At 36.2% G+C, this 13,083-nt stretch overlaps 1 protein-coding gene across 1 annotated transcript; it reads right to left on the bottom strand.

Moving 5' to 3' along the window:
- Nucleotides 1-7,048: 7,048 nt before the first annotated feature.
- On the bottom strand, nt 7,049-12,281 carry LOC113751593 (ubiquitin receptor RAD23c-like). The gene is made up of 11 exons (XM_027295646.1): nt 12,095-12,281; nt 11,307-11,468; nt 10,746-10,799; nt 9,974-10,110; nt 9,404-9,581; nt 8,446-8,598; nt 8,302-8,370; nt 8,180-8,227; nt 7,988-8,097; nt 7,785-7,863; nt 7,049-7,439 (listed from the first exon to the last, which is right to left on the bottom strand). Exons 1-11 carry the CDS (start codon nt 12,158-12,160, stop codon nt 7,323-7,325), a joined length of 1,173 nt encoding a protein of 390 aa, XP_027151447.1. The 5' UTR covers nt 12,161-12,281; the 3' UTR covers nt 7,049-7,322.
- Nucleotides 12,282-13,083: the final 802 nt, after the last annotated feature.

Here is a 13,083-nt window from a genome sequence, read left to right as displayed (position 1 = left end):
AATTAAGGAAAATCAGTTTATCGAGTCAGTTTGTGCCAATATTCATATTAGCTATATGAAATCTTTTATTTCCTCATTTTTCTCAGTCCACAGAAAATTGGACTATCCATTTTATCTAAATTATTGCATCATAATAGATCAACTAAGAGATATTCAAGGGAAAAAGGATGGACTTTATTATCATAACTTGACAGATCCTTCAGCACAAAACACAGGAAAAAGAAAATTCCGTGGATACTTCTCTTCATCAGGAGAATCGTGCAGCATTTAATGAGACAAATAAAGCCACGACATACATATTATTTTCTACTACCTGGCTTTAGCTCATGGGGAAAGTTTACTCACCTCATTGCTAATATAGAAGGACTAAATTTTGGCTAACCCCCTTCCCCCCCCCCCCCCTCCCCACCCAAAAAAAAATCTCTTTTACTTCTTTTGTCCCCTTGTCCATTATGCTCTTCTCTTCTCCCCTTTTAATTTCCATTCTCGTTAGGCATTTTTCAAAGAAAGAAAGGAGAAATAAAAAATTTGTTTGTCCTTCATCTTTTATTTATTTATTTTGGGTGCTCTCTCAAATTAATGAAAATTGAGTCCAATAGAAGGTTAGTGTACCTATTGCCAAATTGACAATTAAATTCGCCATATTCTCTATGTTCCCCACATCAATAATTCTATGTTCATCAGCCTATGACTCCATTGGTTGCATTTTGTCCATGAACAGACAATCCCATAGATGATTGCATCAGCATGTATGCCATATTCTTGAAACGTCTTAAAATTCTGGAAAATGTGATCTTTGACAAATGCCCTAAATTTCCTAAATGTAGCTGATAAATAAAGATTCTCAAATGACAAAAAAATATTGGCAACAATAAAGATAAGAAAGACTGTCAATCGCATATTACATGTTATTGTTTTGACAAAAAAAAGCATATTACATGTTATTGCCGTTTAACTTACTACTGAAAACAATAATGGCTTACTAAAATTCTTGTCATTTAGCTACAAAAGAAAATTAAAATAGAGGGGAGAGCTTTGGAGAGGCCTTAGACTTGCTATGGGAACTAGATAACGTTCACAAATATGTTAAAAATGTCTCCAGGCCTGGTTATAGGCAATTATAGTTGAATTACTAGTGCAAAACAAAACCTTTAATCCCATTTCTTTTTTCGAAAAGACCCTTAATCCAATTTCTACTCGCAATCAATTGCAATACTTACTAGCATAATATGCATCGTATTAGCTGAACTAGTTAGAGGCAAGTTCGAGTAATAGGATACATCTTCATTAACCAGAGCGTATTTGGTTCAAAACTCACGCACCAAAAATCTGTACATGCTATCTTTCAGCTGTTCAAACAATCTACCACTTCATCCTTTCTCTTTTCTGTTTAAAGTTTTGTGGTAGTGGGGCTTCCATTTCATTTTGTTATTTTCCTATGCTGAATCTGGCAAGGGCCTGGTTTCTCTGAATTTATCAGGGTAAAACAACTTTTAACCATTGCAGTTCGTACTAGTACAGCTTGGAAGAACGAACAATAATATGGTCCAAAATCAGAGCAGCGCCAAGAAAACAATGGTCTACAACTTCTTATACCAGCATATTATCATGTTAAGGCGACCAGTTTGCTTGAACTTTTTGAGACAAATTATGCTACTTTTAACTAATTGCACATTTATCATTCCTTTGTCATTCCAGTAAAAATTAAATTAGAACGAGAATTGCAGCTTTACTATATTTAGGGCTCTACAAATCTCTCTTGTTCTTGTATCTTGCTTCTAAACTAGCACCAGTACACAATCTTTAAATGGCTCAGTGGACTGAAATTATTATACCTTGGAATAACTTTTTAAAGCAGCTAAATTCGGAATTACATTGCTAAGTTGTTTTTCCGCTTTTAGTTGAAAGAAATTATGAAGTGGGACTAGTGGAAGAGAAGCCAAATTGTGCTTGACTAGTATTAAAAAAATATATATAGAGGCTAAGCCCCTCTTAAGAGTGTCATATCTGTCAGTGCAAATAAAGTAGCAAAAGCCAGAATTTAATTGAACCTAGAGAAAGACAAGTTTTAGTCAGATTAGTTAATTAACCACTAAGCTTAGCTCAGTGACCACCAGGAGGGACTTCAGTCCCTCCTTGAAACCTCACCTGCTGCAAAAAAAATTTAAGGGTAGTGTCATAGCACTTTCTTGGTTTAATTGGGTCTGTATACCTATTAGCCCCTAACACACAAGCCTCCTTAGGCTCCCCCTCCCCTAGATTAGGATAGAGTAGGTTATACAATGTATTTTTGCTGGAAAAAAAAGAGACAGATTAGTTAATTGAGTGTCCAAAACGTAGACTGGTTTTGCTTCTTTCTACCATTTTATTTTGGTAATAGACCTGAGATGTCTACAAAAAGAAGGAAAACTCGTAAGGTTCATTCTAGCTTATTTTTGAAAAAAAGATAAAAAAAGTTAAGGTTTTATTATAACTGCTATTTAAAGTCGTAGGAATTAGTTCGTTGCTATAGATAGTGTCATGTCTTGCTACCCAACTAAGCTCCCCCTAGCTGGAGTCACTAACGAGGACTATTTTTGTGTACTGCGTGCTATTTATGTAGATAAGCCAAAAGGCCAATAATTTTTTTTCCCTATAGACGATTTAACTTATTTTGCTAAGGTCAATATAAAGATGATTAATGAATAAATAAGAATGACCAACAATGTAAGGATTATATGCTTAATAATTGATCTTCATGATCAAGAAATGATTTGACATCCTACTCTTTTTCCAACGAAATTTTCAAAACCCCAATTGGCTACCTTGTCAATTATTCAAAGGAGTTAAGAGCAAATCCCTTCAATTATTCTTGGAGTCAAATTTGACAACAATACAATATTATATCAACTTGGATACGTAAGTTGGGAAGGAGTATTTGCAAGATGAACTGATACAAGTTAGTAATGTGGGATGTGATGAGCAAAGATTGCACCAAACCTGCCAGGCCAGGAGTCGAACTACTGAACTGACACGCAGGAGCTAAAGGGGAATTGCGCATTGACAGAATAGGTTTCCATCTTTAGAAAAGTTAGGTCTTGATATAAGGGAGTAATACTCTTTCTTTAATTGTTTTTTATTTTTTCCTGTACTTTTGGATGTTATGTTATTTTTTTCTTGATAAAATCTAGGAGTAACGTTCCTCACTCATGTACGAAATTTTACACCAAAAAAAAGAGAGAGAAAGAAATCAATTGATGCACTGAAGAACTTAGTCAATCAGTTCATGATAAGCACACACACAAATTAGTACCTAGTACTCTCTCGATACAACTCCCGCATTATACTTGATTAGATAAGGATGAAAATAAAGTGAACCACAGATGAGATCGTGACACCATCGCTGCCTTTCTTTTGCATGCTAGATTTTGAAGCCTGTCATGTACAAAAATTTGCACCCAAAAACTCAATATGTGGTCTAAACCTGTTTGATATGACGTTAGAGATGGCGTTAGAGATGACATAACTGAACCCAAAGCACCACAGCCCATCCAAAATATGTTTGTCTGCATATCCCAGCTGCCTACATAACTTTTCCACTGCACAAAAAAATCAAATGGTTCCTTGAAGCATCACCCTTCCTATATCAACCATCTGTTCTTCCACTACATGACCGGTCAATAACACGGGATTTTCTGCTAACACATGCAGCAATGCCGGCTTCTTCTCCATCAATGATACAGATACGTGGATTTCCCTGAACTGTTGTACATGCATGTGGGCTTTGTGGCATGAGAGATGACCTTTTTGTCGTCCAAAAAAAATTTTTTTTTTTTTGCTGTGTTACGTCTAGAAGATTAAGAAAAACGAAAGTAACTTATTAAGCGAAGATTTGCAATTTTTGGGATTCATCAACTCATTTAAACGTTTTGATGTGGAATACTTCCTTGAGCAGATTTTTTTATCGTTCAATTATTGCTTACTATAACCAGATCAATTCGTATCAACGACTTTAAGTTGCTTCTTTATTTTGTCCCGCAAGGGCTTTGAAAATTCATGATTGAGCATAACACGTCATTAGTCTATTGAAACAAGAAAGGTTGGATTTGAATCAAGATCATTGTCGAAGCATTGATTAGTGTAACAGTATTTTCATTTTCACTGTCATTAAATAGCCTTGACCATTGCCTTGACAGGTTGCTCGCAGAAAATGAGTGCACACAGACACTCATTGTCTTTCAGCTGGATTGATTATTATCCTTTGAAGAAAGCTTCTCCTTTTGTAATTGTCTTATATGTACATACAAATCATGTAAATTCTTATCTTTTTGACTGTCAGCGGCTTTTGTGTTTCTCATTCTTCGTTCCCTTATCTTTGCCACCGACTTGTGTCTTTTAGCACGATTGGTCGCAAATGTATGCATGAATGTGGAGTTGTGTGCAATGCAAAGTAATATGCTACTACTTTTTCATGGATTTTCATTCTCTTCCTTCTAGATCCTAGTGTCCAAACAGCCTTTGGGATTACCCTTGTGGTTGTTAATCCACCCCTCTAAATGTTGCGGATTAATATCCAAGTGCAAATGCAGCTCCTAACACCAAAAAAAAAAAAAAAAAAAAAAAAAAAAATCAAACTATCTAGTTATTTTTGAGAGCAAAAGCTAGATTTGTAGAATCGTGAGCAAAAGATAATCTTATCGTTTTATTGGTACGTTCCTACTGTTGCAGGTATCAAAATTTAAAATAGCAAGTGTAGCAAAAAAAAAATATATATATATATATATTACAAGTGTAGAAGTATCCCATATCCAAATTATTAGGATTTTGTAACAACTAAAAATACCATGGGATCTCGCTTCTGTTTTTGAAAATTATATCACTTTAGCGTTGACAAACATACAAATAAAGTGATCTACATAAGTTGGCAAGATAGCAGGATAATGACTTCCACCTTGAATTTTTCCTGAAAGCACTATTCCTTTATTTCGTTCAAGATTTTGTGGGTATGCAAATGAATAAAGCTAGAAGAGTTTTAGCTCTCCTTCCAGAGCTGAGAGTGTAAAAAAGGGATCTTGGACACACAAAATGAATTGGCCAACAAAAAACTAAAAACAAAGAAAAAGAAGAGTAATTTGAAAGCAGTTAAGATACGCAAGAAAAAAGTTTGGAACACTACATGATAATGCTATTGTTATATTCTAGCATCTGTCTTTATCTTTAGATGATTCGATGCACATCAGAACATCAAGCAAGTTATATTTCTTGCACGCTCCACAGTAAATGCTGGACCATGTCCCAAGTTTGTCTATTGATCATCGATTTTTCTGGGGAAAAGTTTAGTACGTAAAGGGTTATCATACAATCACACAACTCACCAAAATGTTGTCTGTACTAAGACACATTTCAATTCCTTGAGCCCTCATTCCACTTAGGCCTGCTTTTGTTGGGGTCCCCAGAAGAACTGTCCTCTTTCAAGTTCATCACATCCCGCTCAAAAGAAAATAAAGGTTCATCACATCCAAACTTTGCCAACCTCAAATTTCTGCTGCCACCATGCCACTCGACATCGCTTGCTGAAGCTAGTCCTTGCAATTGGACCACTTAGTCTATTCAGTCCGTTAGTCCCCACACCTTTTATTTTGATCGACTACTTTTACCTATATGCACAGAGACACAAGAAGTGCCTACTTCATCACATGGATATTCTGCAATCAATCTTTGAACAAGCTTTTAGTTATGTTGTATGTCATTGATGACAAAATGACACCAACATAAGTTGGTTTAATTGATAAGTACAGATAATTTTCTTATAAAACGTCGTGTATTCAAATTTCACTGTAGGTGTAAGAGGTGTGCTGGTGGGTGATCTATAAGAACTCCTATAAGTGACTTATAATTTCGGGAGCGTACTCTGACATGTGATAGTAATCGAACCAAATCCATTGACAAAATGACGCTCAAATCACCTTACACCTTGATCATTAGTTCAAATGCTTGGGATCAAAGAGTAGGAGGACTAGATGGTAAATGCAATATCCTAGGTAACCAGCCTGATTGCTCATCAAAGTTTTATATCTTTCATTTTACTGCTGGAACTTTCAGAAGTTTTTAGGACAAGTATAATAATACCTTTTAGCTGTTGACGACCTCAAGGACAGAAAAGAACTTTGATTTTCTTTTCTTTTAAAATAAATACTCTTATAAAACCAATATATGGACAAATACATACTACATAATTTCCAACCATATTGGCCAACGTTATTTTTCGCACCTTTTAAATGAGTTATCTTACTGACATTGGCGTTCAGAGGTGGTGATCGGTTGAGGCCGCCGGCCCCCCAATATTTACTTTAGAAAAGCCTCTCATTTGTGCGCCGACAATGTACCTAAATTAGTTAGCATACTGAACTGCTTCATGCATGAGCTGGGTTGCATTTGCTGGTAAAATCCAAGTCTCTGGGGATTGATGTTTTTTGCGAAAATCTTGAGTTCTCCATACAAGTAGAGATGGTAACATGTTTTTGTGCCTTCTGAGGTCGAGAACCTCAGGTTTCTTTGAAGATATCTGCATCGCTTGGAATTGAAAGTACTCCGGCAACAAACATGCAGAAATTCAATAGGTCTGTATCATGTTAGGTGCCATTTGGAGCCAAAGCTCCTGAAGGTTCCCCAAAGACATTTAAAACCAGTAACTAAACCATCGATTGGAAGCTCCTGTACGAAAGTCCACATAATTTTGCCGAATTTTCAAGGTTAACAGTCCAAAGCCATTGCTAATCATCTTGGACTTGTTCTCGATCGATTATTTTAACTAATTATAAATTTTAATTTTGAATAATTAATTTTTATGATATTTTGATTGATTTTATATTCTAATTATAAATTTTTTAATGATATAAAAAGCTAAAATCTATAATCACTCAAATAGTAGTAACTTCTGCTGATATAGGATGCCCACTGCACATGTTTAGAAACAGTAGCATTGTATTTTGTCAAACAAAATATTGACCTCATAAAACAGGTTAGTTTTTTACGAGATCAAATTTTGAGGCCAATGCAATGACGGAGGTTGGCAAGGAAGTAGAACTGCTATGTATTTATGAACCAATTGTAGAGACACTACTGAAGAAGTTTTCTAGAGAAGACACTGGAGCATACATATGACAGGATAGTTACACTTTGAAGTTTGCTGCCTTCTCCAGCACTCGAGAAGAAGCATAAAGACACCAGAACAAAGGAATACGATATGTACTCATTCAAAGCGTATCAATTAAAAAAGAAAAAAAAATAAAGAAAAGAGAGTCGAGAGAGAGAGAGAGAGAATACAGCCTTAAGAGTTAATTTCACTCCTCAAACTCGTGCATATGATCTAAGAGATAGTTAGCAGCCAGCTCCTCATTCTTGTTGCAAGCAAAGAACACTTCCAGCACAGTTGCGCGATCAAACCCCATTTCTTCCAGCTGGAAAAGCAAAATTTTAAAGGCAACATTACTACCACTTACTATGGAACACTGGTGCATTTTTACATGTTTTAAAGCTGAGGGAATTACAAATTAACTATTCATCAAAGGCACAACTGCAAATCGAAAGTTTAGAACCAACCAAGATCTTGACTCTGGTATACAAATTCCATAAACGATTGGCTTTTTAATTTCCAAAAATAGCACAACCCATCACACCGCTGAGATAGGATTCAAGATCCTCTCAGCTGATGGTAAGCAAATTAAGTCTATGACCAGATTCAGAAATCTAATTTTGTCAAAAACATTCAAACTAATTTAAGACTTGGAATGAAAGACACTCACACGTCTGATAGCTTCGCGCTCTTCAGCTGTCACTTGTATAGTTTGTGGCATTGCTCCAGCAAGCTGACCAAGTATGTTCCTGATTGTAAGGAAGGATTAGCACGTGAAGATGGATTCATTGACCTTCTAATAGCCACCATGAAAGCTCAGTAAGGCATTGCAGTAATTTAAAAAAAAAAAAGAAAAAGAAACATGAAAGTTACCCTTCTCCTCCTTCAATAGGTTCATTAATCAGACGAAGGAAATCCGCCTGATGCTCCTGAATAAGTCGCATCAAATGAGGATTTTGCTTCCCTAGCTCTTGGAGCATTGGCTGAAAATTAAGACAAGAATGTGAGGTAGTCTCGGAACTGAAGAGACAAAATAAAAACCTTAAAGATAAAGCCATATAATACCTGCAAAATTTGAGGGTTTGCCTGCACCATTGCTCGCAATGCTTGGAACTGAAAAAAGTTGAATGTTAATAAATCTTGTGGCAGTAGGACAAAGGGAAGGGCAAATGGGAAACAGGTGATACCTGCTGACTGTTGCGCAGAAATTCTAAAGTGTTTGCACCAGCAGGGTTTGAACCCAAGTTTGGAAGACCCTGCAACAAGAAAATGTCAAGTCTACTAATTTGAAAATCGCCCTCAGCTCAGTTGATGATATACGCTGCCTGTACCTGGGGAAAGAGATCTAACGGATTAGCATTTGGTCCACTTGATGGAACAGCAGCAGGTTGCGTGGATGGGGGAAGCTGAGCTGGTGGACTAGTGGTCTGCCCACTCGGTGGAGTTCCACTCACAGGTGGAGCCTCAGCCGATTCTGGGATGCCCTGATGCATAAAGGAGATAGTAAGAACAGGATAAGAGACATCGCATGACCACATTACACGAGTTACTGCAGAAAAGCAAGAACAAGAAGGAAAGGAGGAGAAACCTATTCAACATGCTCCTGCACTCTACTCATTAATCTAGAAATGCCACAGCAGAAGAAAATACTATTTTATTGATACAAGAAATATCACAATTCAAAGAGAACACCGTTAAGTGAGTGGGAAAAGAAAAAACAGAGGTTAGTCCTTAAATTGGTCCAATTCAACGTGTAACACAGGTAGAAATAGGATGCCCAAAGTGGACACATGAGGTCACAATACTACATCCTGGCCACTGGCTTCCTTATAAGCAAGTTTGCATGAGGACCATAGAAATGAAACATGAAACATGTCGCCACAATTACATAGATCATACCAATTCCAACTCCTATTGCATCTTATATTGAAAGATCAACCTTTTAAAGCATATTCTAGGGAATAGAACATCTACACTTTCGAATCATGTCAAACATATCTTTTCATATTTATCCCCGGTCCCACAAACAATAAGAATTTTGATGTCAAGTTTATACAGCAATAACAACAAAACACAGAATTATTAGTAAATTGATGAGACACCGAAATTATCATGGGAACTATTCTATGATAATTGCTAATTGACAAGAATTTAGGAAAGAAAATGATAGCAAACTGGATTGGAAAGATATTTGTGCAACAAAGTGTGCCATTATACAGGCATGTCATGCATATGGGAATGCTTAGGAGTTGCAATACAAATAACATCTCAAAAAGGATGTGTACTTACAGAATATAGATACTCAACAGCTCTCTCTGGGTTGTTATAAGCAGCGCGAAGGGCTCGAACAACGGTATCCCTATCCCATGTTCCTCCACCCATATCAAGAATCTGCTGAATAGCTCCCTCAAGGTTGTTACCAGCAACTAAAGTAGATGCAGCTTGCCCATAGACATCAGCATCAGATCTGGTTAAACCGATGAACTTTTGCTAAATAACGAGGCAAGATTCTTAAAGAGAAGAAAATAAACAGCAAGCAGAACCACATAGTATAGGGGGCAAAACAAAAATCCAGGTTTCATAATCCAGAGTAGACCACAAACAAAACCAAGTTTAACATAACTCTTCCAATCATTCCCAACTCTGCCCCTTGTGGAGTTCTACTAAACAACGAGTCCAATTACCAAAAAAAAAAAAAACTATAGAAGAGGGATTGCAAATTTAGACCATGGAGAAAAAAAATTCCAAATCCAAACCTGCTCCCCCTTAAAAAAAAAAGGTATACACCAAGACACCCACTGCTACCCTTGAGGAATGTAGGAAAATTTTCAATCAACTAACAAGAGAAGAAAAACTTACACTGCAGCAGGAGGTTGAGTTGTTGATGGTGCTGGAGTTACAGCTGGAGGTTGAGGACTTGATGCTGTCTGAGCTACAGCAGGTTGAGGGTTTGATGCAGCCTCAGCTGCAACAGGTGGGGCACTTGATTGTGCTACCTACCAAAATTATAAACTATAGCAACACTGGAACCAAAGAAGGGATGTACTCATCTATGTATATGCAAACAAAAGAAGAGGGGAACCATGAAGATAAAATCAATTATGCCATGGCTTCCAAACTAATCAGATTCGTTAATCATAAACAAATTAGCTGCAAGTTTACATACATATCTTGAGCAGTAAAGCACATTAACAAATATATATGCTCAATAAGAAGCACAATACATAAGTAAAGCTTACCAAGAGAGATGGTTAAGACAAATAAATGCCATCTACAACTCACATTTTTTATAAACTCTCAACACAAAACAATATTTTTGTTAATTAACTTTTGCTTCTGACTACATCCAAAGAAAGCGAAATCTCCAAACTGACTGACGAAGTAAAAGTTGTCCAAAAATGCATTCAAATTGAATTAGAAATGTGTTCCATTAGATTTTAATGATCATTGTATATCAATAAAAGGGCATGGCATAGTGGGGACAAGTCGGGAACCAAGTTAATCATGTGAATTCCAAAATAAGGTATCTAATGAATACATTTCCGATTCAGAAGGAAGAAAAGCTCCTAAAAACCAGCTTTCCTAGGTGGTATGATACCAACAAAATAAAACAAAATATATGTAACACTACCTTGGCTGTGGCCGCAGTTGAAGCTGTCGAACCTTCACCCGGTGAGCTCTTACTCTAGATATTTCATGGAGATAAAGGAAGAAGGCAATAGCACATAGTCAATAATAAAAGAATCAGAAGCCATTCAATGATCAACAGAATCTCAAGTAGCAAAACAGATGAAAGACAAATGCCAAAACAATATCTGTATCTTCACTTCTTTGCCCCTCAGTCAAAAAACAACAAACAAAAAATAGGTTCAGAGAAGCCCAAGGCCACAGCTAAGATTACACTTAGATCACAATTAACTGAGATAAACATTAATGAAGCAGAAAATAGTAAGAAAAGGATCAATAGGTAGCAGCTACTCGTCTGGATAAGTTGAGCATTAAAGGCACACACACAACATACACAAGAACCAGCATTTCTCATTATAAAGGTAAAATTATTTCAAGCAGGAAACCTGGAAGGAGTGATGGTGTAAGGAACACATGGCACCAATTACAGCTGAAGCACATCTCTAAACATACTACCAGAACAAATCCACTTCATCACACCAAATTGCCAACGGCTAAAGTTTACCTTAGATAACATGATGACAATAAAACTATTTTCAACAACTTTGTTTTCTTCCAATGTGGTCCCATCCTTGAGAACTTTCCCCTGATGGATAAGCATTTGCTGGGAAGCAGGATAAACTTCTGCCCCCTGAGCAGTTTCTATGCTTTTCTTCACATCAGTAACCTGAAAAACAAATTCCATTCCACACGGGTGAATCCTAAACCAGTAAACTATCTCTAACACATAATTATATTCTCGCAAAGAGAAAAGACGAGTGATACATTTTAGTTGTCGTATGAAACTAGTACACAGAAAACGAACCGACATTAGAAAATTAAACAACATTGCTTAATTAATCTCACGAAATTTGCACAGAACAAGTTCCAAACAACTTCACTTAAACACTTCAATCTCAGCTATCTCAGCTTCGAAAATTCAATAGAAACTAAAATAATTACACGATTAAAGTAGCAAATTCCTCACCCCGCAAAAATGGCGTCAAGAAAACCCTAATTTCCAATAAAAAACAATCAATTCACGCATAAACCAGACATAAACTCACTGCAGTCGAATAATTACTTCTGTTTAAAATCAATTTACAAAAACTAATCAAATCAATCTACAAAAACTAATCGACAAATTCATCGTAATTAAACCTGAAAAAATAACTAATATTCCCACTCAAATCCCACATGAAAACAAATCAATTAACTCGATTAACTCCATAAACCCTAATATTAATAAGCTCAATTACCAAAACAAAAATTAAAACATTAAAACTAGCACTAGTGTGTGTGTGATCAAATTACCGAGTCTTCAGGTTTAACTTCAATTTCGAAGTGCGTGCCCTTGAGAGTCTTCACGAAAACCTTCATCCTGCTCTAATTTCTCCAAATAAATTTGTGGGAAAATTCCGATCACCACCGATTTATTTATTTGTTTAAAAAAAAAACGCACAACACACACCGGGACAGAATAGGGGAGAAAGGAAGATTGTAGAAATAGGAGTCCCAGGGCTCAAGTAAGAATTTACACACGCGCCGACGTTAAGTTAACAGAAACCACGCGTTCTTTAAATGCTGCAATAGACGCGCTAAAGAAAGAACCCAAAAGGGAATGGCGCGTGGTAGGGAGTTAATGGAGAGACGAGTGGGGATTGGGTTAAGAGGGGATCAAAGCCGAGCTAGATTTTTGTGTCTGACAAGCTCTGTTGATATTGTCATGTTTATCTTCTGATATAGATTTACTGCCCAGTAAGTACAAGCTGAATTAAATAAAAAAGTACAAGCCGGATTAACCTATTCCTAGAGTAGTTGACCACTAAAAAAAAAACTATCCTTAGATGCAGGTCAAAAAAATCTCTTGATCTGCATTTTTGTCTAAGAGTAGGTGCCTTTGCACCTGTCTAATCCGATGAAGTGTAGAGTATGAGTAAGTGTCCTTCTCCTCATTGTAGAGTAAAAGTGAATATAGAATATAATTTATCGTGTTTGAAAAAAATAAGTACAAACTGGATTGTGAGGCTAGGTTCCCCTTTTTTTATTTCCCCAAAATTTTGGTGGGGTAGATTTAACTTTTTTTATTTTGCTTGCTTTTTTTATGATGTATTTTAGATGTTATAAACTTTATAAATATAAAAAAGGATAATAATTATTAATATGTGTATATAGATTATAAGTTGAATAGAATTTAGGTGTGTTAACGAGTTGGTACTCATTAAAAAAAACATCTTCTTTTGGCAACTTATAATTAGCCTACAAAAAAGATAGGAAGTAATTCATGATGGTTAAGAGTACAC

Source organism: Coffea eugenioides, chromosome 11 (genome assembly GCF_003713205.1).
Source record: "Coffea eugenioides isolate CCC68of chromosome 11, Ceug_1.0, whole genome shotgun sequence".
Taxonomy (NCBI): Eukaryota; Viridiplantae; Streptophyta; class Magnoliopsida; order Gentianales; family Rubiaceae; genus Coffea; species Coffea eugenioides.
This window is presented reverse-complemented; position numbering and strand designations above follow the sequence as displayed.

Coding starts and splice junctions, on each gene's coding strand:
- LOC113751593 (XM_027295646.1), bottom strand. CDS start 12,160: ATGAAGGTTTTCGTGAAGACTCTCAAGGGCACGCACTTCGAAATTGAA. Junction 8,228..8,301: donor TTCTGCGCAACAGTCAGCAG/GTATCACCTGTT, acceptor AACTTTTTTCAG/TTCCAAGCATTGCGAGCAAT. Junction 7,440..7,784: donor AGCGCGAAGCTATCAGACGT/GTGAGTGTCTTT, acceptor TTGCTTTTCCAG/CTGGAAGAAATGGGGTTTGA.